The 27,126-nt window shown below is 39.5% G+C and overlaps 1 protein-coding gene across 1 annotated transcript in view; it reads right to left on the reverse strand.

Moving 5' to 3' along the window:
• Positions 1-27,126, reverse strand: part of Spag17 (sperm associated antigen 17) — a 293,285-nt gene that overhangs the window by 215,407 nt on the left and 50,752 nt on the right. The window contains 2 exon segments of the mRNA XM_023708314.1: positions 16,192-16,278; positions 16,888-17,028. Of these exon segments, the coding sequence (XP_023564082.1) occupies positions 16,192-16,278; positions 16,888-17,028 (228 nt within the window).

The following is a 27,126-nucleotide window of genomic DNA, read 5'->3' on the forward strand; positions in this document are numbered from 1 at the left end:
AATGATTATTTTGTTACACATTTTTATTGTCAAATCTGTTGTTCAGATTAATAGATATAGATATGCAAGATTTGTCAAATCATTGAACATTAATGCTTACTTTCAATAAACCTTAATTTTCTTTTCTTACCTCTTCTTACCTGTTATTCTTTTTTTAAAAAAAATTATTTTAAAGAGAGTATAATAATTGATAAGACATTAGGAGTGGTACACATTTAGAAAAACAAGATGAGGGGTATTCAACCATGTTACGTCATACCACAGTGATGTATGTGCACTCGTGGTTATAGCAGTACAATTTGTGACAGCTAAGTCTTGAAAACAAACAAGACGCCCGTCACCTGAGAAATGGATAAAAAGATGTGATATTTTTATACAATGGAGTAACTCAGCGATAAAGAAAGACAAACTTGAGGCCTTTACAGGTAAGTGGATGCAACTAGAGGCTATACTCACAAGTGGAATAAAGCAGACCCACATGTGTAGACAGCATATTGTTTCCCTAGTGTAAGAACCTGAAAGAATAATTAAATTGTGAAAGGAATAAAAGATACAGTAAAATGGAAAGAAATTGAACCTAAGGAGTAAAACCATAAAGATGAGGGAAAGGAAAAAAAGAGAACAAGTAAGGGGTAAAAATCATGCAAGTAAGTATATATTCAGGATGGCTGAGATGATTGTAGTCCTGATTTCCATCAGCTTTTTGAAAGTAGCAGTTAATGTTTAAGATTTTCACTTTGACAGACTCTGTGTACTGATATCACTTAATTGTTTTTAGCAGTGCTGTCCCTCCAGCCTCCCACAGAATTCTCCCCGTACTCTGGTTCTAATGTATTCCTTGCCCACTCAGAATTTCTCCGAGCTCCTCATGCTAGAGGGTAGACCACACTCCTCCCCGGGGCTCGGTGCAGTCTTCTGTGGCCTGGCTGGACCCGGCTGCGCACCCCTTCTCCTGGCTACTCCTACTTCTCTCTCCTCAAGGGAGATTCCCACAGTGGTCACTCCGTGCCTTGTTATGCATGCCTGACTTTACACTGGTTGGTCCCCTTCCCTAGGATCCTTTCCCTCCCTTGTCACTTCATCAATTGCCCATTCAGCCTTGAAGCCATTTTCTTAAAATCTTTCTCTCAGAACTTTCAAAACATATGGTGATTGTTCTGCGTGCCCATTGCACTTTTCAAACCTTGTGATGATACACTAACAAAGTTACTCATTTCCATCCCTTTATTTTTCATTATACTGAAGCAGGTTGAAGGCTGGAATTAGACTTGTAATTGACACAAGGTGAAGGATCAATAGAAGACATGCTGACTAAAAGAATTTGCACACAAATCACACAGAACTTCAGCAATGTTATTCCTTTGAAAGGGCATCCTGTGACAGGAAGGTGGGGGCCGACTTCCAGAAACTCCGATCTCCCAGCTAGCCTTGCAAAAAGGCTGGAAAAGCTAGCAATACTAGTTTATACTTTTAGCAAGTGACAGATGTCACGGAAGATGCTTACTGAGGCAAAGCTACAAGTGGGCAGAGCGAGTGGAGTCACTATGACAATGGCTTAAGGCATGCAGGTGGATATGTTCATTTAGGGAGTAGAGCAGGTTTGTTTAGATACAGAAATATTAGATTTCACAGTAACTTAATCATGCCTGATAAGGGGCTGATTTTGTCTCTTCTCAAAAGTATCCATACATTTCAAGTGCTTCTAGAGATTATCTTAGTTAATTTCTGCCCATTCTTATTTTGTTTTCCCTACTGAATTTGGTTCAGTGTTGTGTTTTATAAGTTTATGCAAAGTATTCTGTATTTTAATTGAATTTTATTATTTTATTAGTAGCATAACTTTCTGTGTGGAGAATTATACAAATGGCTAGTAAAATCTCAGTCTGATTTCTTTTGCCAAACATGTGCCTGCATCTGGCATTGTGCCTTCAAGAATTTTAAGACGAGGGGAAACACTTGCTCAATAATTTCACTAGAGAAAATTTCTGGAGCCTACTCTTTTGTTTAGAACAATTTAAAGCAGGATAAAATTATTAACTTCTTCACTGCAGGAACTGTGTCTTTGTGAGTTTGAAGTGATAGAGCAAGCATGGATTTGGAGTTAGAATGACCAAGTTTCCATGTGAGGCTCTGAGGCTGTCACCCCAAGGCCATACGGAAAGTCACTTGACCTCCTTGAGACTTTTCACTTGCTGCATGATACAGTAACACTAACTTTGTCTTACAAGGTTCTTGTTGGGATCCAAGTTTTATGTTTGAAAATGTTTTGCTCCTCAGAAAGAATCTTCTGAATGTGAGTTGTTGCTATTTTTGTTGTATTCTTTAGTGGTCCTAACAAAGTGCATTGCCTGTTGTAGGAGATACCCCATTCCAGAAAATACTTATTTAAAAAAAAATCACTCACTGAACTTCTGTAGGTGAGGTTTAGTTTTAATGCCACACCTTGGTCTCTGCTACTCTCCCCCCTTCCCCTGTCCACACACACATCCTCTCAGCGTTCAGCTGTTATCTCCAATAAGGAAGTATGTGAGGAAAGGGTGGGCTACACAGTGGGCTACCATTCAGAAAGTGCAGTTTCCTTTCATGTAGACCAAGGCTTTATGGATGTTGTTCCTGAATTCAGCATGTCATTGGGGTGATTTTTGGACAGACAGAACTTATAGCACCTCTTAAATCACACACCACACTGCAGTTGTCTCCTCCACCTACACACAGTGTGGGCCTATATGCACAAAACAGGATACTGGTCCAGGGTGAGAATGAAAGGGTGCTTTTACCCACCAGTGACAAACACAGTATTTGTCTCTGCTTTCAGAAAGGGAGAGTTCCACATACAAGCCTTACCATCATATTTTCCTTTGCTTCTTCCAAAAAAAAAAAAAAAAAATTGTGTGTGTGTGTGTGTGTGTGTGTGTGTGTATGCATGAGTTGTGTGTATTCCTGCAGTGATTGGAGAATCCTAAAATGAACCTCTATAGGAAACCCCTGATGAGGTTCAGTGGATGGTTTTGCATGGGAAATTGAAACAAGTTGGCAGGAAGAAGAATTCTTTCTGCATAATTCAAAGCAGACATTTTACTAGAGAAAAAACAAATCAGAAATTTGCTGTCAGTCCTTGAAATTTTATTAGCTACAAAAGTAATGTATTAGCCCCTTGCATTAAATCCAAATAGAGCTTGTCATTTTGTTTTCCATTCTTCCCAAGGATATTAAAAAAAAATTCTGAGCATACAAGACCAGCTCCTCATAAAGGACGGAGGATGTAGTGGAGCATTGTAACTAAGGAACCTGTTATCACCCCTGCTCTGCTCCTCTGCTGCTGCAGAGAGACTCCAAAGAATAAGGAGAAACCTGGATATAATTGAGACAATGAGATATTCTGATAAAACAGATTAGAATCTGAACAAAGACTTCCTGATACAAATGTACGGGCCTGATTGATTCTTCATATAAGTTCTTGGTAAAAGGTGGAGCAGGACAGTTGCAGGCTGTTAGTTCTGGAGTGTCTGGTGCAGCGTGGTACGGTGTGTAGGGAAGCTCACTGGCCTAACTCGATATCAGGGTTCTTAACCTTTCGCACTCTAGAAGCCTGCCATTCAAATAAGTGTGGGGCTGCAGTGCCAACTCTAGTGAAGGGCTCGAACAATTTCAGTGCTTCTAGGGAAGAGTTATTTTTTAAAGTTTGTTTTTCTCTGTTCCAAACTACTAAATTCATGATTGTATTGTTATATATTCCTGAAGCAATATACAGATAATTTACTTCACTTCCACTGTCTTGCTACTCAATAGGCTTGAAGATTTTATAGGCAATCATCTATGAAAGAGAAGGATGAAGGGATTTACATATATCAGCGTCAGTGTTAACCACCTGAAATTAATTCATTCAAATCTGTGTCAGTTAAGTGCCTTGGAGAGACACAGTAGCTTTTCAATAGCATAAATAAATTCCTATACGATTATCAGTTCTCACAGCCAATAGCCTCGTTTGGTTTGGTATTTCTACTTTCTTTCCTGGAAACCACAGATTGAAGAAAAGTTAGAATTCCAGCGATGGAGGTCACACTAAAAGCATTTAGAAGCATGAAAATTGTTACCATACTTCCATGCTAGATATGTTCTCTCTCTCTCTCTCTCTCTCTCTCTCTCTCTCTCTCTCTCTCTCTCCCTTTCTCTGTAAGGAAACAAGGACTTCTGTATCTTTGTCGCATCTTTGGGCTGTTTTGGTGGGTGTGCTGCCCCTCCCTCCCTCTGCTTTCCAATAGGCTGTCTGGGGACTATTACCCTTTTGGCTGGAAGTTGTGAACAATAATGAGGTCAGCCGCAGAGCTCAATGAAGAACAGATTCAATTATAACCAAGACTTCAATATGCAGCTTGTACATGAGACTTCCTACAAGTATTAAAGTGTCACACAATGGCACAGAACAAATACATTGTTTATAAAATTGTTGACCATAAGCTTGTGCAAGTACAGACTATGCCTCCCTCGATTCTGTGCCCATGACTCAGAATGAATGTGATGGAAAATAACTGCTCACTTAAGAAAGTAGCTGAGATGAATGTTTGCTGTATTCACTGGCTTAGGTGAGATATGGAGAGAAAAATGGGAAAGGAATATTATACAGAATAGTTACAGCATGCTATGAAAGGGATGATTTCTAAATTGTTATTAAATATTAATATAGAAAAATATTAATACCACAAACTCTATCTGTATATATTTTTTTCAGCACCAAGGATCAAACTCAGGACGTTGCTTGCCAGGCAAGGGCTTATACTGCTGAGCTATCACCCCAGCCCTGTATACACATTGTTGAAACCAACTAAATTTCTTTGTAAATTACTAGGTTATCATCCATTGTCTAAAAAACATTATATAAAATATATAACCAACAAACAGACAATGGAAGGGATTTTAAACTCTGGAACCCAATATTCCTGGTGTGCAAAAGGGCCTGGGTTTCAGCCCCAGCACCAGAACAAAGAAATTTATTGCAAGAGTGGTTATGATATTCAGTGAATACAAATGCTGGTCATTTCTTCAAACGTTCAGTCATACTTATTAAAGAAAAATGTGTGTAGTCTGCTTCTAATGAAAGTTAGATAATGGAATAGAGCAAACACCCTTTGACTGTCAACTCTCCCCTTGCTCAGATAATTAACTGTTGATTTAATCTTTCATTAATCATATTCCACTTGGGCTGGGGAGATGGCTCAATAGAATAAGCACTTGCCTGGCAAGCACAAAGGCCTGAGTTTAATCCCTGGTTCCGCAAAAAAAAAAAAAAAAAAAAAAAAAAAAATCATATTCCACTAAGTGGAAAATATGCTTGTAACTTACACACTCATGTTGATAGCAGTACTACTCACAAGAACCAGGGGGTAGAAGTAAATTAAGTGTCTTTTGGTGGATGAAGACTAAGTGTGGAGTACACATTCAGTGGAGTATTCTGCCAGCCAGCAAAAGAAGGCAAACCTGACTACAGTACGGGTGAACTTTGAAGCCATTATGCTGTGTGAAATGAACTAGCCACAGAAATACTAGCCACAGAAATACTAGCTACGGAATACTCTGTCTGAGCCCAATATATCAGATCTCTACAACTGTCGAATTTAGAAAACAGTGATGGTCACCAGCTCTGGAAATAGGGGAGATGAAAGTCACTGTTTACTGGGTCTGCAGTTTTAGCTTTGCAAGACGAAAAATGCGTGGTGATGGGTGGTACAATAACATGAATATATTTAACATCACTGTACACTTAGATATGGGTAAGATGGGAAATTTTATGTTATGCATTTTTACCCTAGAAAAACTGCTCAGAGATGTATTTCCGGGATTTTCATGCTCCCTAAAGTATAAAACTCCATCATTTACTGTGACTGAGAACAGATATTTAAAAAAATATAATAATAGTAACAATAATAATGAAATTAAGGTAAAATAAAAAAGACACTGTATGCCAAGATACTAAGCATTTTCTGTTTACTATCTCATTATACCATCGGTACAGCTTTATAAGCTTGATGCAATCACTTGTATTGACTTTATGAAGAGAAAACTCAGGTGATGCAGGATAGTGTAACTTGCCCAAGATTAGACACCAAGCCGATACAAGTGGAGCACGAGCCGAGGCAGTTCAGTTTGGACTGGTGCATCTAACAACCAACTATATATCTCACCGAACTAGTACTAGAGAACTGTAGCTTTCACTAATTAGCATAAGGTGTTAGACAGGCTTCTTTTCCCTTCTGCACGTTCAACTTTGTTGAATATGTATTAACTTCTCTCTTATTTTCCATTTTTGCTTTTCCCTCCCCTAAAGAGAAGCTCAATAATCTTAACCATATAAATCTTACCTATAAGAATTAAACTTCTTTACTGACCCATACACTTGGGCAAAAGCCACTCTTTCAAGTGGCCCAGAGTGCCAGGTAAAATTATTTGATTGTTGCATTATTTGCAAATATGTCTTTTTTTCTCATTCTGTGGCACTTTATTTTGCTGATTGTTTACTTTTATCATATTTTTTATTTAATAATTTTATTGAGAAACAAATAGCAATGAGACAGTTTCAAAACCAATTAGTAGGACAGTTTCAATAATTAATACATTGCATATTGTTGTCTTCTTAGCAGTTATTCACAGTACAAGATGCAGACATGATATCCTGTCCAAACACTACTAGAACCAATCTTTCTATTCATTGAATTTAGAGAAAGTAGCTGTTTATCTATCCTAACTATTTTGAATACACAGTTACAAAATGGTTCTTCATTTGTAACTCTCTTTACTTTTGTCAGAGATGGGTATTCCATTGCCATTCAAATATTGTAGGTGCATGAATTCAGCAGAGTAATCCATTATAGTCTATACTGGCAATGTCAGAAGTTGTTGACTTGAGCCTTTTACAGCTCAGCATATTAATATGGCTTTACTTTTTGTACTTTGCTTTTATACTTTTCTGCTGAATGGTTAAGACCAAGATAAAGCAAGACTTATATAACAAGAAATATTCCTTGATAAACTTCCTTAAAAGAACTTTGTGAAATATTATAGTTTTGCTTGGTAACAGTTTTTTTTCTATTAAAGAACACAAAAGTTACTCATTTTAAGCATTCAATAAGAAATCATACTAAGTGGTAATCAAGGAATACAACATTAGACTGTTAAAGTTACAAAAGTCGTACTGCTTTAATGTAAGTATACATAGTACAAATAGTAGTATAATATCAATATCAGTAATCAAGATTGAAATCTAAAATGAGCCATGCACAAAATAATTCTATTCTTCTGTCTTCTAAAAAGAAATACAATTCATGAATTTTGTTTGTGTTTATGAATGAAGTTTTTCTTTAAAACAAAACAAAACAAAAAAGAAATGTAACTTTTGTATCTGTCAAGGTCAGTCAAATCCCCTCAGGATTTATCCTGAAACCCTGTACCGCAGTGTGTAGATCCTTTGTCAGTATCAGCCTTGTGGATGAGTCATGGCCGTTGCTTGACCAATTTGCTCTCTGGGAAAGAAATATGTCTTTCTTTTCGCCATGAGTTGAAAGAGAAAGTAATACAGGTAGCATAGAACTACTGAGGGGTTTAAAGCTTGATTCTAATTAAGTAATAGTAACTTGTACTTCATTGATGTGCAGCAAAAACTAGTTGCAGAGTTTAAAATGTCATCAACCTGTGTTTGGTACAAGCAGAAGGAACATGGATCTCTGAGCTCTCAGTCTATTGTTGCAAATATCTCCTGCCAGGCTGGTAACATTGGGTTAGCCAACATATATGAAGCACCCAGACCACAAGACTTGGTTTATTTATTTTATTTTATTTTTTTCTGTATTTTAGGGAAGGTTTTACAGGGTGTTCAGGGTCTCACTACTAGATTGGACTTGTAGTGAGGCTCCTGTTTACCACCTCCCAAGTCCTAGAATTACAGGAGAGTACCACCACACCCAGTCTCAACTACCATCTCAGCATGCCCCAGGGGTGAGGTCAGTATGGCAGGCCTGGGGATTGAACCCCTGACCCCTGTGCCTGCTTGCAGGCTCTTTAATCTGCTGAGCTATTTGGCTAGCCCCAAGGCCACAGGACTTGGAATAAACTAAGTGTTCAATAAATGGCAACTATAATTACCATGATCTATAAGTGCAAATCTTAGCTACAGAAATAAAGTGATTAGTCTTCCTGATTCCTTCTCTAGTATTCTTCAAATCATGGTGGCTCAAAAGCACAGTAAGAGAAGTTAGCATTTGATGGAGATGTGGCAGCTATCCTTTGTCAGCTGAGCCTCGCTTTATTCTTGTGGCTGGTACTCACTGATAGCCAGGTCCTTGAACTTTTGACTAGCTTCTTGCCTTGCCACCTGCCCAGACCTCCTAACTGAGAAATCAGTCCTTGTATAACTGAGTATCCTGCTGCTGAATCCCAGGCTCCTCAGCACGGGATACCATACCTTCCTATGTCTACCTCTTCTCTTCTCCAGAGACCATTTGCCATATGGGCTGGGTCAGATTCCTGCATCCAAGAGTGGACAAAATCTGGGACATGACTGAGGTATTTTGGAATGCCTTTGCTACACTTTGAAAATAGAGCTTCAGATTTCCCATCTGATAGACAAACATATTTGCACCCTGGGAGCCCATTCCTCAAGTAGTGCAGACCTGACCTTCTGCTCCTTTCTGACTAGTCTGCACTTGACTTTTCGTTGTTTTGGTCTCTTCCAAAACATGGAGGCTGAGGTTGTTAACACATTTAACTAATGTGACAAAATTCATTTGGTGGCACTCTTCATAACTTTTTACTCTGTTACAGTTTCTAGTCTGTTAGTTTTGCCTTGTCTTTCCTTCTTTGGGTGAGAAATGCTTCCAGTGCCCCAGTTTTTGGCACAATAATTCCCAGATTGTTTTTATAGTCCCAGAGTAGTAGTTCTTTGTTATAGCTTGATATTCCTAAATTTTGTTCCAAGTCTCATTATTTTACATTTATAAATATCAGGCTGTATTAATTGGTTCCAGCTTTAAAAATGTTCTGTCGGGGTTATTTTCTGCTATTTTGATAGTGGTTTCCAAGCCTGCACAGCCAAGGACCCAATGAGGACCACATTATGTAGGCATCCCTGAAGGTCTGAGGTACGACAGAAAAGATACAAAGATCCTGGTCTTCACTGTATTCTTTGAAGACTGATGGTCATTATAGCTTCAAAGAATTTCAACAAGTTCCTAAGACATGACCTTCCTTTTCCAAAAACCACGTTGGCCAGACTTGCCTTAATCAAGCCGTGCTTTTCTAAGCATCTTTTTACTTGATCTCCTGCAGAAGTTTTTAATACTTTCTCTACAAGTGAAGTTAAACTAACTGGCCTGTAATTTCCTGGTGTGTCCCCAAGCTCTATGAAATAACGGCATTAGGTTGGCCACCTTCCAATTTTTCCAGATTTTTGTTTTGTTTTGTTTTAAAACACAGGATTGAAAAGGCCAGAGAATGCTTCCTGTCTCTCTTTTCTTTCGTTTCTTCCATGACATACTGCTCTTTCTGTTCCCAGTGGATCTGCCATTTTAATAACTTCAAACCTCTTAAATGTTTTCACATATTAGTTGTCCCTATCTATGAAAAATGAATTTTTCATTTTTCACTTTGACAAGCCTCCCCCCACAATGTAAGGACTTCCAATTTAATAGAGTGGACTTTAACAGAGTTAATCTGAGGCATCATTTAAGCACTGAGTTTCACATTAGGAATCGAGAAAAGAACAGCAAAGTTGATGATAACTGCATCCCTGTTCTTTTATGAATACATGTTGGGAAAGGCTTGAGAAATATGTCCACGTATCCACAAAATAAGAACCCAAAGTGGAATGGATGTGTATGACTCCAAGGTTCCTGCAAAGTGTGGTACCTTAAATATGTGATCGAACGAATAAGGCTTGAAGACATAATGCTTGTATCCTGAGTCTTTTTAAAGAGTATTGGTGTATTATTTTCAAATCTGATAATAGACAAATCTTGCCACACTTAATGACCTCTTCATGGATAGAAAGCCAGTAGAAATATTTTCCTTAAGACATATTTGTAAAAAAAAAAAGTTCTTATCTTTTTACTGAGACAAAAGAGGAGGAAAAGGAACGATCATTTTCATTCCTACAATTGTACTGTTTCACTCAGTCTTTAGGATTGTCTGTGTTCTCTATTGTACAGAAACTCTGAAAATCGACTGTTTTGAAATAAGGTCGTCATTAACTTTAATAAAGCATAAACCCCCTATTCTTCAGGGACAATTTTGTTCCAAAGGTCTTTTCTTTGTTGCTTTCACCCAGATAGTTTTGAATGATCATTATAATTTTCCCTTTTCATTACAATCGAGACTTGATATGTCTGCCACTGAAAAGTCAGATTTCCAATGTGAGTCAGAAAATGCACATATACAGAACAATACAGAGCAAGTGATACATACAGAGCAAGTAAATTCAAGTTCAGTCACGAAACAAAAGCATGCTCTTTTTCAGTATTTGAGATGTCATCTTACAGGTGCCATGCGTAGGACTTTGAAGTTGTAATTAAAAGATGTTGAGTACTTAACTTTCCTATTTAGTGTACACGTATACTGAAGAACTACAAATCTAGTATGCAAAGTGGGATCAAAACATATGTCGAATAAGTAAATTAAAATTACTACTTAGGGCCGGCCAGATAGCTCAGCAGATTAAAGTGCCTGCTTAGGCAGATGCAGGGACCGGGGTTCAATTCCCAGCGTGCTGTGTTGGCCCTGCCCCTGAGTCACACTGAGATGGCAATTGAGACTAGGTGTGGTGGTGCGTGCCTGTAATCCCAGCACTTGGGAGGCTGAAAACAGGAGATTGGACACTACTGGTCCAATCTGTATAGTGAGACCATGCAGATCCTGTACTAAATATAATAATAATAATAATAATAATAATAATAATAACAAAAGACTCATGATCATTAATCTCCCTCAAAGTTCTCCCTCTGACTTTGAACACATTAATCCCACTATTACTGCCACTTTCTGAAGCAGTTCAGGAAGTCCTTTTTAGTGAGCATCTTTAGTTGAGTTGTGGCTGCCTCAATGTCCTGAACTGATGCAAAACAACATTTCATGCTCAGTTGGATATTAGAAAAGAGCCCGAAAGTGGACAGTGCCAGACTCATGCACAGGGTGGACAGGATGCAGCCTGGTGCTTCTCCATGCCTGCCTCTTGGGTGGATAGCGCTGTGCAGCAGCAGCGCATGTAGTTTTGATCATAGCTCAAAAGAAATCTCTAGAAGTGTTTCAGAAAATGGCAAGAATGAAGGAATGAGTACATTCAAAGCAGGAGGAAATATTTTGAGGGGTGTTTATGCATTAACTTATTTTGCTATAATAAATTATTTTCAATTTACACATTCACTGTGTTTACTGATCATCCAAGCACATTCATTCATTCAGTCTCCTTCTGTAATGGATTTTTAACTGGTGGTCAACTTTTTATATCCAGCTGAATTAAACTAGTGTGGTGCTAGGTAGAGGAGGCCCACCTGAAGGTTGTGGCCAGCAGCATACAAGGTGGCATAGGAAAAGCTGCCAAAACGCTGTCAGGGATGCTGTTTGGAGATGCTGTTGGAGCTGCTGGAAGCTGCTAGTTCTCTTGGGCTGTTCTGCTGGAGGACCTTGTCATGCTGGCTTTCCCAATGAACTTTGGAGAAGCTTTGGTCCTCATCTTGAGCATCACTTCTTGGCTCTGGAGGGGAAGGTGATGCACTGCTCTGCCTCATGAAGAAGCTTGTCATGTTGGCTTCCCTGATGGGAACTCTGCTTTCCTCATTGTTAGAATAGCTCAGGACCTTGCCGTAGCTGAGGATGGCTGTGGTACTTTTTGGGGAGCTCTGGTGCTTACCTTGAGTGTTGCTTCCTAGCTTCAGTTTGGATCCCCTAGCCTGCTAGCAGAGATCCTTCATCCTGCTGGCATCGACCTTCTAGCTTCCACCACTGACCCTTGAGCCTTTCCAGATCTGTGAAGCAGGCCTGCATGAGACTTTGCTGTGGGCTCTAGGCCTCCAGTTGGACTCGTAGGTGGCATTGTTATGGGCTCTAGGTTTTCATCTGGACTCATGCTGGATATCAGTATTCAGGCTTTTAGCTGCAGTCTTTAGCATTTAGTGTGTGGATGGATTTTCTGCACTTGTATATGGTTCTTGGGTGATTCCTTATAAATTAATATTATAAAATGTGTCCTGTACTATATTGTGCACCTTGCAAAAACCCCAAACCACGACGCCATCCATTCCCATGGCACAGCTCGATCTGTTTCCTTTGTGTGGACTGTCCCCTCCACTTGAGTGTGGAGAACTCCACATCTGAAGAGCACAGCTTCCAGATGAACGCAATTCTGCCTGGTGTGTGGTAAAATGAAAAACTCGCAACGGTGTTGTTTTGGATATTAGATATTATAATATCTACAGCTCTTGCAATTCCTAATTTCAACTTTCCAGTTAGCGAATTTCCTACCTTCTACATGCCTTGTTCCTTTATACATAAAATGAGGATGATTAGATATCCTTGCAGAACTGTGATGAGGGGTAATGGGGATTAAAAGTAGGGCAATTGATAGTGGTTTTTTTTTTTTTAATTTTTCAGGCAGCATTGCGGCAGAGAAACAGACAGAAAGAAAAAAGGGGCTTTATTATCTTTGAGGACAGGGAGAGAATATGGGGAAGATAAGGGATTCTCTGAAGTGGAACAAAGAGAGGCTGAGGCTTTTATGGTCTTTTGCCATAAAAAGTTGGAGGTTAGATATACCTGAGGGAGCTGACTGGGGTCTTCCCTGAGGCAGCGGGAAAGGTAAAAGGAAACTGCACCCTGGGCTGAGTTGGAGAAGAAGGGGGCAGGTGGTCTCAGGGAAGGTAGCCTATCGTTTTAAGAGATTCAGCCATATTAGATGACCACCATAATAATTCAGCAATTCATACTAGGACCAGAACCTATCAGCAATTTTTTTGTTTTGTTTTTGTTTTTGTTTTCATGGAACCGGGGATTGGACTCAGGCTTTTGCACTTGCTAGGCAAGTGCTTGTTCTACTGAGCCATCTCCCTAGCCCCAGCAATATTTTTAAAGACAAAGTATTATTAGATTTCCTACCCTTTTCTTTCAGTTGCTGTTTCTTCTCTGGATCACATTCAGTTCCCTTCCATCCTCATCTCAGCTAAGGAAGTCAAATTCTCCTTCAAATCCCCATAGCACTTTGTCTCTGCCCCAAGTTCTTCATGATTTTCTGCATTGTATTATTTAGCGAATATTTATTGAATACTTATTAGGAGCCAACTTTAGAAACATTTTTTTCTTTGTTTTGGTCTCTAGTCTATAAGCTTCTTAAGGTTGGAGTCTGTACTTTGTGTTCCTTCCTCCATCTCTATACCACTTATGTTGTTTGAGCATAAATACAATCGTGAATAGTTGGCAAAACTAGCCAGTATATATTATGAACAGTCTATGTGTATCTCTTCTTTTTGCATGTGTTCCCATCCTCAAATGGTACAGTATGTTGGGAATGGTGCTTATGTTTCAGTGCATAGGATTATACTTATCCTCATTATCAATGAATATAATAGCAAAATAATGATTTTGTTCACACCCCTGCCCCATCTGGAATGTTCTTGGAGTACTTCCTACTAGACCAAAAATGAAGTTGAATGAGCAAATAAGCTATAATGATGTCTCTGCAGAATTATGGAAAATCTAAGCAGCTTTCCAGAAAACTATAGCTTGAGAATAAAGGCTCTATACAATCCCATGGCTACATGAAGTTCTAAGGTTTCAGAGGAAGTTGCACAATTTCACAGGCTGTGTGTACACCACACCAAGCCATTCCAATGAAACCTTGAGCAAATCTCTCAGGAATGTGACCTTTGCTAGCCCAGACATTCAAGTTTTCATTGAAAATATGTAATGTCGTTGTGATACTATTTTACTACTCATGGAGAAGCTGTGCTGTGGTGAAGTCTCACTTTAGTTGATTGTGCCACAGTTTGGGAGACCAGGAAGCCAAATTGGTTAATTGCATTTAAAGTAAGATCAACTAAGCTAAGACTTCAGGCCCAAAAGTGCATCTGACAAGTAGAACTAAACATAAGCATCTAAGCGCATGCCTTCCTTTACAATGCATTGAGCTCTGAGGCCTGAAAGGAAACAGAACTCTAATAATATCCCATTTAGTAAGCGACTGCGTCAGATTATCTGTTCTGTCCCATTGCAGTTTCCTTGAGTAGGTAAATGTAAGTGTCTTTGAACAGGTCCTTAGGAGTTTATCTGTGGCAGCTGTCCTGGCTGCAAAGGGATCATGTAAAACTTTAAATAGAGATAAGGCTTATAAACACGGTCTCACATGCCCTGAAAATCCATAAGTCCCAGAGACATCGGCTTCTGGGTTGCCCATGGCCACTGCTCACAGCCACCTTGGTGCTCTACAGTCATTAGAAGAAGGTTTTCACTTCACTTGGCACAAGGAGTCAGGAGATAAAGCTCTGGAACAGGTCATCCGTGGGAAAGGACTGAAGGAGAAACATGTCCCTCTTCTGCAGATGTGCCATCTGCCCTTGGCTGATGCTGGCCAGGATCCTATATTTGCTTCATGTTCTTTATCATTTTGCCACAGTGATAGGCACTAATGAATATCTTGTGCACCACAGCCCAAGCTTTGGGGTACTCCACCCTGCCTTCCTTTTCCTTCTGGAACCACTCAGAAAAGGGTATGTGGGTGGGTGTGGGAGGCTTATTGCCCGAATGCTCCACTGGAAGAATGTGGAAAAGCCAGATGTGAGAGGGACCTCCCCTGAGGTTGAAGAATATTCAACCAAGAGTCCCAGCACATATTGGAGAGGAATGGCTTTCTAACTTCACTCTGGATCTCTAGCATTGTGCTAGCCCACATCCAAGTCAAAATGCCTGTCCAGATTAAACGTCAAACTGCCCTGTTATCATCTCTGATTTTTATTGAGCATCTTTGAAGAAGAAAGAATCCTTTGGGGGGCTAATTGATCCCAGGCCTGAAAACTGGACTTGGATTTCTATGGCTACTTTTGAAGAAAAATTCCAGTATTTCAAATCCAGGTATCACATAGTGTTTCGACTGGAGAATGAACATTCACAACATCACAATGAAAGAAAGTGTATTGTTTGGCCCTGACAGCACAGAGTGAGTTTTCTGTGGTCACAAGCATAGTATAGCATGAACTAATGACATAAAATTCAGTTCTGTCAATTATAAATAAATCTAACAGAAAATTTTCAGATAACAGTGTGCAGGCAATACCAAAGGGATCTTTATAGAATCATCCCAGACTCGAGACACATAAAATCTCTAGTAGACACCAACAAAATAAAATGTTCTCACATCTGCCTCAGAAAGATCCCACAATCTTTGTTTCAGGTCTTCAGAACCACATAACAGTTCCTGAGAAATTGTGACATTCTAATTAATCATTCAAGGATTATAAGGTTTTTTTTTTGTGTGTGTATGTTTCAATATGTAACATATTGTGTGTGTTTCAATACATAAGTTAGATGGTAACAAAGCAGGACGAGAAGAAATCCTTGTACTGAGCATGAGTTCTAAGCTTTTTGCACATGTCAGAATCTGTATGCAGTAATGGCTATAAATGGCATGGGCCACTAATCCGAGGAACGATGGCTCCTTTGACAACACATACTCTACAATTGAAGAGTGTCGCTCTTTTCACTTCAGTTAGAGTCAGATATAAAATGCTCACCAAGTACACAGACTAATGGAAAATTATTCCAGCTGTGGCTCTGTCTTATACAAGAAATTCTTTCTTGGTTCTGGGGTGAAATCCACACTGTGGTACCCAATTATGACTCCCATCGCATAATCAATAATTAGCATGGAAATATATCACCTTGCTTTTCTATAGAACAGTTTCTGATTTATAGATTTCAGTTGTTTACAATGATAGTGTAAACAGTGTAGGGCAATTTTATAGCTAAAGGATGATTTTGCTTAAATGAGGTTGTGTGTGTGTGTGTGTGTGTGTGTGTGTGTGTGTGTAATAATTTCAGGAATAACACATCTTCACTAAGAAGCAGGACATTTACTTTCAAAAATGAAATACATAAAAAGCCCATCACAGGATCGCTCCAGTTCTAGAACATACAACAACATCTTCAATAAACACTCTCACCTACCTCATAAAATAATGGAGTGTTATTGCCTACAGGTTTTTTTGCTTTTCTAGACAAAGCAGTTCCAGCAAGGGCAGTGACTTCATTGATCTGTAAGAAAGTTAAAGTTTACATTTAATGGCAAAAGAGGGCTCAGCTAAGGAATACTCCCACATGTGTAACTGTCAGATACCCAGGTGACATAAGGGCTGGGACTCCTAGCCAGGCAGTGGTACTGAGCAGCGAGGGGAGGATTTCTAGGCCCCTTGGTGAGCTGTCTGTTGGTCATTGCATAGGTCTGCACCATATCCTGTTATCCTTCCCCTCTGGCCCCCTGACTGCTACGATTTTCCTTAGACTTCAGTTTCCTATTAACCATGTACCTTCTGGGAAGCTTATTTGTTCAGTCTTTGTTGTTGTTTGACTTTTTACTAAGCAGTTCCTCAGAGGCCCTAGCATGGTGGAATTGGCCACCAAAATGTATCATCAAAAGAGATAATGTAGAACGATGGCCTTAATAAATGGAAATTGCATCTGATGAACTAAACAATTCAAATTTATTCTGGCTAGATATTTACTTATTTGGAATAATGAGTCAAAGTTTACAAAACAGCCCAAGAATATGTAAAGTTTTTTTTTTTTAAAAAAAACAAAACCAAAAACTGATTTTAATATTTAAAAGAGTGTGGGAGAGGTCCCGTGGAAGGGAAGCCCAGGTACCTTCTGGAGAATGTCTTGCCAGGAAACTATGCTGAAGAGCTTGCGCTGAGGGACTTGGACAGCCAAGGTCAGGGCCTGGATGAGAAGATCGTCCTCGATCTGATTCCCGACCACAAAGGCGATGGAAGCCTTCCAATCGTCCTGTCACAAAAGCAGACGGGATTAGACACTACATGTTCCCGATTAGGCAATTCTGTGTGAAAATTATTTCCAGTGCAAAAGAAGATTTTCTGTAAATCTTACCCAGACAGGGTTAACTTTATAGTAATAGGAGTCTTTGAAACCACCACCAGGAGGCAGTGTTGCGCCGGATTTCACATCATTTGACTTAAAAAATGTATTTCTTGAGAAACTAGGTTTTTTTAGGGAAAATTATTATTAAAAATGATATTTTTCACTACGACGCTGTCCAAGAAGGATTTTTGGTTGTAAAGTAGTAGTTCGTTTCTAAGTCACAAGTATACATTAAAATTGAATCACAAAAGTAGCAGTCTTTGTTTTGTTCTGGGTTATACTTTAGAATGTACTGGGAGGGACCCAGAAGAGGCTCAAAAATACTTGTTAAGCGTTGGGTGATACTGAATGAGCTGCCAAGTGAGAAGCGGGGCCCATCTTTTCCTCCTAATATAACATAGGAATGTTTTTGCTAATTCGCAAAGGAGTTGTTTCTAATTCTAAGATGGAAAGTATTACTCTTGGACATGAATTTTTGCATCAAATAATTTAAAGAAATAAGTGACAATGATCTAATCAGTCCGTCTTCTCTCCGTGTTTCCTATATCTTCTGATGGAAAGAAGCAGGTCCTGGGGAGATGAAGAGAAGAGACTGGTGGGCTGGGCTGCCCTCTCCGTGCTGCTGGAAAGAGGCTTCCAGCACCGACTGTCCCACAGGGTGGTGGGACAAACACACTGGACAAAGGCATTCGGAAAGAGGTAAAGAGGGGCGAGGTCTGACCACATACCCTCCCTGGGTCTTCCTTCCCCCATTTATGAAGAAAAGGGTCTCAGGACAATATCTGAGCTCCTCTCTCGAGATCTGATTTAAACAGAGTAAAGCCTGCTCTTGGTGGACGCCAAAACAATGCCTAAGGATACTTGACAAGGTCACGTGAAGTCAGTGAAATGCAGAGTTTTGTGAGGTTCTCTCTCTGGGCTGGGGTAGTCCTCCTGCAGGCTGATGCCAGAACGAGGGCATAAGTGGGAGATAGAGCTAGTGCAAATTCTTTCTTGCTCTCAAATAGTGATTGTCTTTAAATGCTTATTGTTCCCCGAAGAATCTTGCTGCTTACCAAGAACCACCCAAATTTCAAGGCGACTGCCAAAATAAAAGCAAATGTTGAAACATAACACCTACAAAGAGCCTGCTGTACGGGCTGCGTATATGCACGCAGGCAGGCCTGACCTTGTGTGCTTTAGGGTTTGCTAGTGATTTTGACATCTTTGTTGTTTATTTGCCATAGAAATACAGAATATCTGTTTTTTTTAAACATTCCAGTTCTAAAAAGTAAATATGATATTTATAGTATGTTCTTTTTTTGTGATACTGGGAATCAAACTCACGACCTCATGCTTGCCATGCAGTCTAATATATTATTTAGAGAAAATTTCATAATCATGGAATTACCTTCCTGCATGGGATGCCTCTCTTACCTCTCATTTGCATCTCTAGACATCATTAATGGAGCAAAATCTCTTTCATTGTCATAGTAAAGTACACATGATTCCAGGGCAGGAAATCCCTTATAGTTCCTGACATACAGGTTTTAAAACTTTAGCGATCACCTGTACCCATTTAGCCCACTGTCAGTTTCTCTGTGTGGTTTTGAAAGTGAATGGTGACAAGGAAAGGCTTCCTCTCTAATCCTTTGGAGACACTTTGGAAAGAGGGCACTGTGATCTGCCACCCACCCAGAACTTCACATCTAGTTCCAAGGCAAGTGTCGAACATTTCAGATAGGAAAGAGGAGGCAGGGAAGGAGGAGCAAGCAATGTGATTCTTCCGGGTGCCTGGTGAATGTTACCTATTGTACTCCTCAGTAGCCCCATAACGTATGTGCACCCATACTTTGTAAATGGACAATCGGAGGCCAGACGAAGTTGAACAAATAGTCCAATGTCATTTGAGCAGACCTCACAGAGACTACACACAAGGCTTATAACTTTGTGAAAATTTCAGGGTAGTTTTGAAAGAAAGAATGCCCCTTCGTAATCCTCAAATTGTGTACGACTGACTACCACAGTACTATCTATGCTATATCACTGACAGATGAAGATTCATATTAAATATTAAAGTCTGTAGAGATTTAAAAATAGATTGTGTATTAAAATCTTAAAACATCATATCTTAAAAATTAGTTTTTAAATGTTAGTTTTTACAAAGGATCAGATGCTACAGAAATTCCCCAAAGTCCTCTCTTTTTTCCCCTTCTCCCTCCACCTCCCCCCTCCCTACCTCAGTCTAGTGGTTTTGTTTCTTTTCTCCATAATGGATCTTAATGCTACATTATTCTTCCAATTCATGGTGCTACCCTAAAACTTGTAGGATCTTTGAGTTTATCTGGACACAGTTCTCCTAAGCTAAAGCAGGTCCAAATTTGCTTGGAGTTCTCCATTTGAAGGGGTTTAACATCCATTTGGGGCCCACTCTCCTGCCTGTACTCTCTCCCCCACAACAGAGTGCCCACTTGCCCACTCTCCTGCTCCATAAATGGGACCTATGTAGAGGACAGGTCCCATGGAGGACTGGTAGAGTTAGAGTTAGAGCTTAGCATCTAATCGCTTTGCCAGAACCCAGCCAAGCGTGGGCTGGCCCAGAAAGTCAGAATGCAAACAGAGAATTCCTGCAGAGCAGGATGTGCAGCAGGGGGCAGCGAGATGCTAGGAAAAGCAGCATGTCCTGATCAACAAAGAGGAGCAAGTCATTTCCCCACGTGTAATTCAGAAGACTAAGTCAATAAATGATGCTATGCAAATATAATTTCTGACATTTAGCATTCCAAGGTAACTGTAAGTTCTGAATTTCTACAAATTGGTAGCAGTTTTAAACATGGGAATTTTAAAAAACCCCACAAATTAGTTTTGGTAAATACTTTTTTTTAAAAAATCAATTTTATTGAGAAAGAAATAGCAATGAGACAGTTTCAAAACAGGTTAGTAGGATAGTTATGATAATTAATACATTGCATATTGTTGTCTTCATAGTAGTTATTCATAGTACAAGATGCAGACCTGATATCTTGTCTGAACACTACTGGTACAAATCTTTCTTCTCATTGAGCTAAGTAGTTTTGGTAGATACTATTAAAAACATCCCACCTCCTATTTTGCTCCAACGTGGAGTTGAACAGAGACCTTCAATTTAAGTTCACAGAGAAGCAAAAGAATTTGAGTAGACAGAAGGAAATACTGGCCACTGGTGAGAGCAAGGCAAGTGTAGTGTTTATAGTCCTGTTCACTGCGTTTGTGAATACAGCAGCCTTCTTACCTGTGGGTGAGTTTGTGCAAAAACAGTGGAAGAAGTTTGGAATAATTATCATGAGCTGAGAGAAAGAAAATATGAATCAGCTAAGAAAAACTTCTCTGGGTGTGTTCCATAGTGAAAGAGGAGGATTTTAGTCTAGTAAGCCTCAAAGACCTTAGGAAATAAAATCAGTTCTCCACTGCCTGGGGCACACTCTACAGAGGGTTACGGCTGAATCTCGCCCCGAGCAGTTATTGATAAAGGCATTCAAATGATGGAATGGAGTCATGTATGGACACAATCCATTACCTTTTATTGACTTTACCAGTCTCACCTAATTTGAAGCCTGGCAGGAGGGCGTCTTAAGCCCAAACACTTATATGGTAGTCTCCTAAGGCAAGAAAGTGCTCGTGTAAACCCAGACATGCTGGCTGGCTTGAGTGAGTCTGCTATACGACAGACATAGCGTAGGCCTGCGATTATTTTTCTTTCATATATTGCAAACTCTCCGAATTTTACCTAGGCCTTCTATGTTCTAATGTACTTCCTATAACCTTTGTCAAGAATAAGTGAGAAGTAGCGTTTGGACAATGGGGCTATGAATGCTTCCTTCTGTCAGCAAAGGCAATGGATGGACACGAGGACACTAGCAGTGTGATGTATTTCGCCCCCTTTGCCTGCACGGTGGGACCTGAAGAGAGAGACTTCCGTAGTCCTCTACTCAGAGCTGATCAGATGGAAAAAACCACTTTCACTAGGAGATATTTAAAGGCCTCAAGTGAAGTCAATGCAACATTAAAAATTCAGCTTTTATAAGAGCTATCTTCTTTATTAATCGCTATTAAGAACTACTTATTAAGGGGCATTATTGTACAGATATGCCAACATGCACTTTATATCAACACTCTGCCGAAAAGGATGACCTTTTCATTAAGTAGATTTATTTCCAAATGAACAAGGATTTGTGAATATCTTTCTCCTAGTGGGCTTTTTTTTTTTTTTTTTTCAAAAAAAGTCTCAGATCTCCATCAGCTAAGGACTGTTAGCATGCACTTTGGGCCAGAAGAAGAAAAAATATTTTTATTACATAGAACTTGCTGCTACAGTTGTATTTGTTAAAAGGGATTTTAGCTATAAATGAAGTAAAAAATATAGGTTAAAGAATGGACACCCATTGTCACATGGTGAACAAGGACAAAATAATCAGACGTGTACTTATATATTTTACTCTGCTAAATAGGTATTATAGACACTTCTTTAATTACATATTCCTCAAAATTCATCATAACAATTATTTTGACATATTATCATCTTGCTAATTGGTCGTTCTTTAGGAACTGGTCCATCTGGCCCTCAGATTTTTTTTTAAACTAGAATGTAAACTCCTGAGGTCACAAGCTATATTGTACATGCTTTTGTGCCTCTCAGTATGGTACAAACAGATCCTGCAGAGTGAAACTATGCATACATGTCTGTTGATTGCTGTGTGAAAGCAATAGAGTACACTGGGACACTGAGAAGAGCGTGACTCTCAGTATCATAAAACACTAGAATGCAGCATGCTATGAAAAGATGCAGGCTATGCAGGCCATGGCCCTGGAGCCTGTTAGGAGGAGAACACAGCATGTCTGACCTATAGGGCTCATGCCAGGAGTCAGTTCGGGGGACTGGGGCCTGTAGCTATTCCTCTGTTTACACAGTTTCCTTGGAGTGACTCAGACATGCAAACACATGCCAGGGAAAAGGGGCATCTCCTTCCATTTGGAAGGAGAAAGAGTTAGCACTGACTACAGCACCTCTCTTTTTTATTTCCCCTCTTCCAAGTCTGTCATCTCCCATTGTGTTGGTAAGTTATGCATCACTGTGACCAGATACCTGAAAAAAGCAGTTTGTGGGTGGAAAAGTTTATTTTGGCTTATGGTTTTGGAGAATTCAGTACATGGTCCCCTGGCTCCATTGCTCTTAGGTTTGTTGTGCTGCAGAACGTAGTAAAAGGGTGAGCCGGATGGAGGCTGCTAGCTTCATGCTTGCCAGGAAGCAGAAAGACAGGAAACCACTCTGCCAGAATGATCTGCATACTCCGCAGAGCCACTGCAATTTGAGGACACCTTGCTACCTATGAGCAGGAGCTGTCTGAGGTCTTTCAATGTAAGCCGAGTGTGTAGATGCCCAAGTGGGAACTTAGGAGATCCCAACACTGTAAATTCAAGCATCAGAGCTTCACACCTGGAAAGCTGACTGTCAAAACATTGACCAGCAGCACTCTAGGAAGACCTGCATGTTAAAAACTGAGTTAGAGGTAATTGTATTGAGAAGGCCAGTACTATCTCTAAACACTATTGAAAAGGAGAAGGGAGGTTTTCTCTATCCCCTGTACCTGATTCACACTATTCAGTTACATGGTGTGAATCGTTGATTAAGTGTCTGCTGATGTGGCTTTGGGGATGATTCAGGCTTTAGTATTGTACTTCAAAATGGGCCTCATGCAAAGGAGGTGACAAGGTGAGAATAGAAGGATCACTGTAAGAGAGGCAGGGGCAGTGCACTGCGGGGCTCGCCTGTCCTCACGATCTTTCCTTTGCACTCTTACTCAGGCAACTGCCTGCTCGGCTTGAGTAGAAGATCCGCAGGCAGCTGCTGCTCATAGGCGGCAAGGTTTGTGCACCCCATGTTGGCTCCAAGGAGGATCACAGTTATCCTGACATAGTGGGAAAGAGCAGGACTCAGGAGGCACATTGCCTAGATTAGACTCTCAGGGGACCAGCTGTGAGCACTCTGTGTCTTGGGATAATAAGATAACAACAGCCCATATTTCTTGGGACTTTTATGGAGGAAAACAGAGAAAGACCTCCTAAGCATATCGCAGTAACCACACCTGCATCATGCATATTATTTTGGGGGCTTCTTTTCTTATTAGTCATGAGAACAAGCAGTTATGTCCATGTGCTGCTTTGAGCATGCTGAGTTTATGGGTGACTAAGAACAAAAGCAAACAATATCAACAATTTCATCTATGAGAAAAACAATGTATTAATTTAATTGATGATGAGTTTGTGAAATAATTTGGTTTTTGATAAAGATAAATTCATTAAATGATGTATTCTTAAAATATTTTAGGCTCTTGGAAATGAGAATCAACATTATGAACACATAAAATCTGAGATTCTAAATGCGTGCAATGGTTTTGGAGCTGAGGGAGAGAAGGTGAGGGTTGGGGGAAGGCACTCTTCATTTATCTTGTGTAGTGTGCAAATCTGTTAAGACCTCAAGTACTCATGCACCATAAAAACAAAACAAAACAAAACAAGACAACTATGAGAGGTAGAAGAGAAGGTGCCGAGCCGGGGATGTGTGCAGGCTGACCTGGGGGTGATGAGTGTCATGCTCCGTGAGGACTGGAGAAAGAGCAATCCCAGACACTAATTCTTGTTAGAAATGGGGATCTGCTACAAAAGTACATAAAGGGTCGGCTGTTTTCTAGCTCAATTGCCAATATTATTCTAGATTCAGACTTAAAACATAGAAGTCATACAGGACTAGCTCTTAAGAAAAAAAAGCAAAGGAATTGAAGTTTATGTTTGACAGAGATATATGTAACTTGGTAGAAAGTTACATTTGATGGACAGTGTATGTTTGATAGAGAGGCTTGATATGTCTTCCTCCATGGGCCCTTACAATCCTTTCCAGGTCCACCCACCCCTTTCAGCATAGAAAAAAATTTATCTATTATAATACTTATTCAACTCAGGGTTCTGATAGCTGATTTATTAATCCAATAAGCAATTTACCCCAAGGCTTTAGTATCTAGGATAGTTTTAAAGTATTTCTTCCTTCCAGGATAACTGCATTTTCAAGAAGGAATCCAAGTGACCCCTGATTTAAACCAAAGGGGTGACTTGCTGACGGTGGTGCTTTGGGCAGTGGGCTGGGCCACAGGAAAAGGTTCTCCCAGACATATGCCGCCCTGAACAATTTCCTGCTTTGTCCGTGTGTCTGGAATATAGTAGCATTCAAAAAATGTTTCCTGAACTTAGCTGCCAAGGCACATACTAAGGAGAATTTTTACACATGTTTGGTATGGGAACAGCAACTGAGCATGTGACACATTCATAGCTGCTCTCAACACACTGGAAAGAACTATCACTCTGAATTACTGAGCACTGGAATGAGAGAGAAGTGCTCATCCCTTTGCTGTCTAGATCATAATGTCTAGGTCTGATATTCAGCAATGACAAGCAAGTAGTCTCCAACAGCTTTACCACGCAAACACATACTAACTGGCTGGCTTTCCTTATCTCCATAAACACTGTCACTAAGTACAGTTATTGAAGTTCTAGCATAAAGATGCCTATCTCAGGAGTGCTGTCAGATTTCTTTGAGTATATCTTAGTCAAATGGCTTCATGCTTATCTTTGTGAGTTTGCTTCCTCATTTAAAAGTGGTTTTAATAATTACAGACTTGAAAAGATCATTATGAGTCTTAATGGGCAAATGGACCTAAGATTGTTTTGTAAATTGTATAGCATCATATAACAGCAAAATATTAATATATGCAGGAGAAATGTAATTCCCTAGAGAAGGTTCTGCAAAAATGGGTTAGGAGGCATGATTTGAATATGTCCTCAGGATCTTCTCTGGACTCTTCAGTCTCTGGCTTAGACTATTTGGTTGTTTTCTTTCGTTTTTCAGACTCTTTGGCCCATCCCACCAATGTAGCACATGAGCCGAATTCAGTTTTGCTCCATGCATCAGAAAATTTTAAGACAGCTATTAAAACACCACATGGAAAAGCTTTGCAGGGAATCCTACTCCACAGAGAAACCACAGAAACCACTACACACCTTAACTATCTCCCCGCCCCCAACAGTTGGCTAAAATTACAGCTCCATTATGTTGGTATAATTCAACCAGCTTTATTGCTTGGAGCAAAATCTGAGGTCCAAAATGAACTTCAAAACATAAAAAGTAAGGAAAACCTCAAAAGGAAACAAGCTTCTTTGGGTTTTCAAGCAAATATTACATATCAGAGACATTCTTCTAACAGAAGAGACCAAGAAAAGCCAAGAGGAGTCCTGTTAATTGCTTCACAAATGTAAAATTGGAATCAGGGGCTCACCCCAAAGAAAGATCTCTTTTCATCATCATATATTAAAAGCTACAACTTTTCATCAGCTTCCTTCAGATGCAAGTCCTTTTACTTTCCTGAAGTCTCTTCAATGTTGACTCAGTACGTATTTTTAAAGAGAAAAAAGATAAACGATAAAACCGAGTTTCAAAATAGGTCAGTAGGGAAGTGTATTGTATATTGTCATGTTCCTAGTAGATACTCAGAGTATTTATCCATTTCTTGGTTGTTGGGTATCAGGGTTATTTCCAAGATTTAGCTATTGTAAATTGTGCTGCTATAAACATGGGTGCACATGTATCACTGTGGTATGATGATTTTCATTCTGAGAACATGCCTACGAAGCAAATAGCTTGTTTGAATGGACATCTAATCCTAGTTTTCTTTTTCTAATCCTAGGTCTTTAAGGGATCTCCACACTGATTTCCACAATGGGTGTGTAACTCTACATTCACACCAATAATGGAGAAGGGTTACTTTTTCTCTACTGCCCCACCAGCACTTATTATTGATGGACTTCTTGATGATAGCCATTCTTTATGGGGTGAGATGGAATCTCAGTGTGGCTTTAATTTGCATCTCTTGAAGGATCAATGGTATTGAACTTTTTTCATGTATTTATTTGCCATTTGTATTTCTTCATCTGAGAAGTGCCTATCAATCTCAGATGTCCATTTATGTACTGTATTGGGTCTTTGAATTTGAGGGGTCTGATTTTTTTTCAGTTCTTTATATGTTCTAGATATAAGTCCTTTGTCTGAGAAAACTGGCTGTAATATTTTTCCTACTCTATGGATTGTCCTTTCACTCTGTTGGTTATTTCCTTTGTTGTGCAAAAGCTGTTTAAAAAGGTGAGGTCTTGCTTATTGATTCTTTGTACTGTTTCCTTGTGGTCTTGGGTTTTTTCAGGAAGTTTGCCCACAGCTATGTTTTTAAGATTTCTGCCTATTATCCCTTCCAGTAAATTTAGTGTTTCTATTCTAACAATTAGATCTTTGATCCATTTAGACTTTAGTTTAGTGCATGGTGATAGACATGGGTCTAGTTTTAGTCTGTGGCATGTGGAAACCCAGTTTTTCCAGCACCACTTATTAAAGAGAGTATCTTTCTTCCAGTGAACATGGTTGGCTTCTTCATCAGAAATAGGATGGCTGCATATGCTTGGTGATGTATCTGTGTCTTGTATTCTGTTCTGCTGATCCTTAGGCCTGTTTATTTGTTAATACCATGCAGATCTTATCACAGTAGCTTTGTAGTATAATTTTAGATCTTGGATTGTGATGCCCCCTAACTTGTCTTTGTTGCCCAGGATTAGCTATTTTAGGTATTGTCTGGTTCCAAATGAATTTGAGGAATAGTTTCTCTGTGAGGTATGTTAATAGTACTTTTGGATTGCAATAAATCTGTACCAAAATTTTGGGAGCATGGCCATTTTTACTTGCTAGTCCTTCCTATCCAAAAGCAAGGGATATATTCTAATTTTCTGATATCCTCTTCAATCTCCTTTTTGAGGGTACTGTAATTTTTGCTATATAAAACTTTGACATCCTTTGTTAATTTGATTCCTAGGTGTTTATTTATTTATTTATTTTGGATGATATCATAATGGGTGTGTCTTCCCCAATTTCTCTGTGAACTTGTGCTTGTGTACAGG

This window comes from Octodon degus, unplaced genomic scaffold (assembly GCF_000260255.1).
Source record: "Octodon degus isolate 3935 unplaced genomic scaffold, OctDeg1.0 scaffold00349, whole genome shotgun sequence".
Classification (NCBI taxonomy): domain Eukaryota; kingdom Metazoa; phylum Chordata; class Mammalia; order Rodentia; family Octodontidae; genus Octodon; species Octodon degus.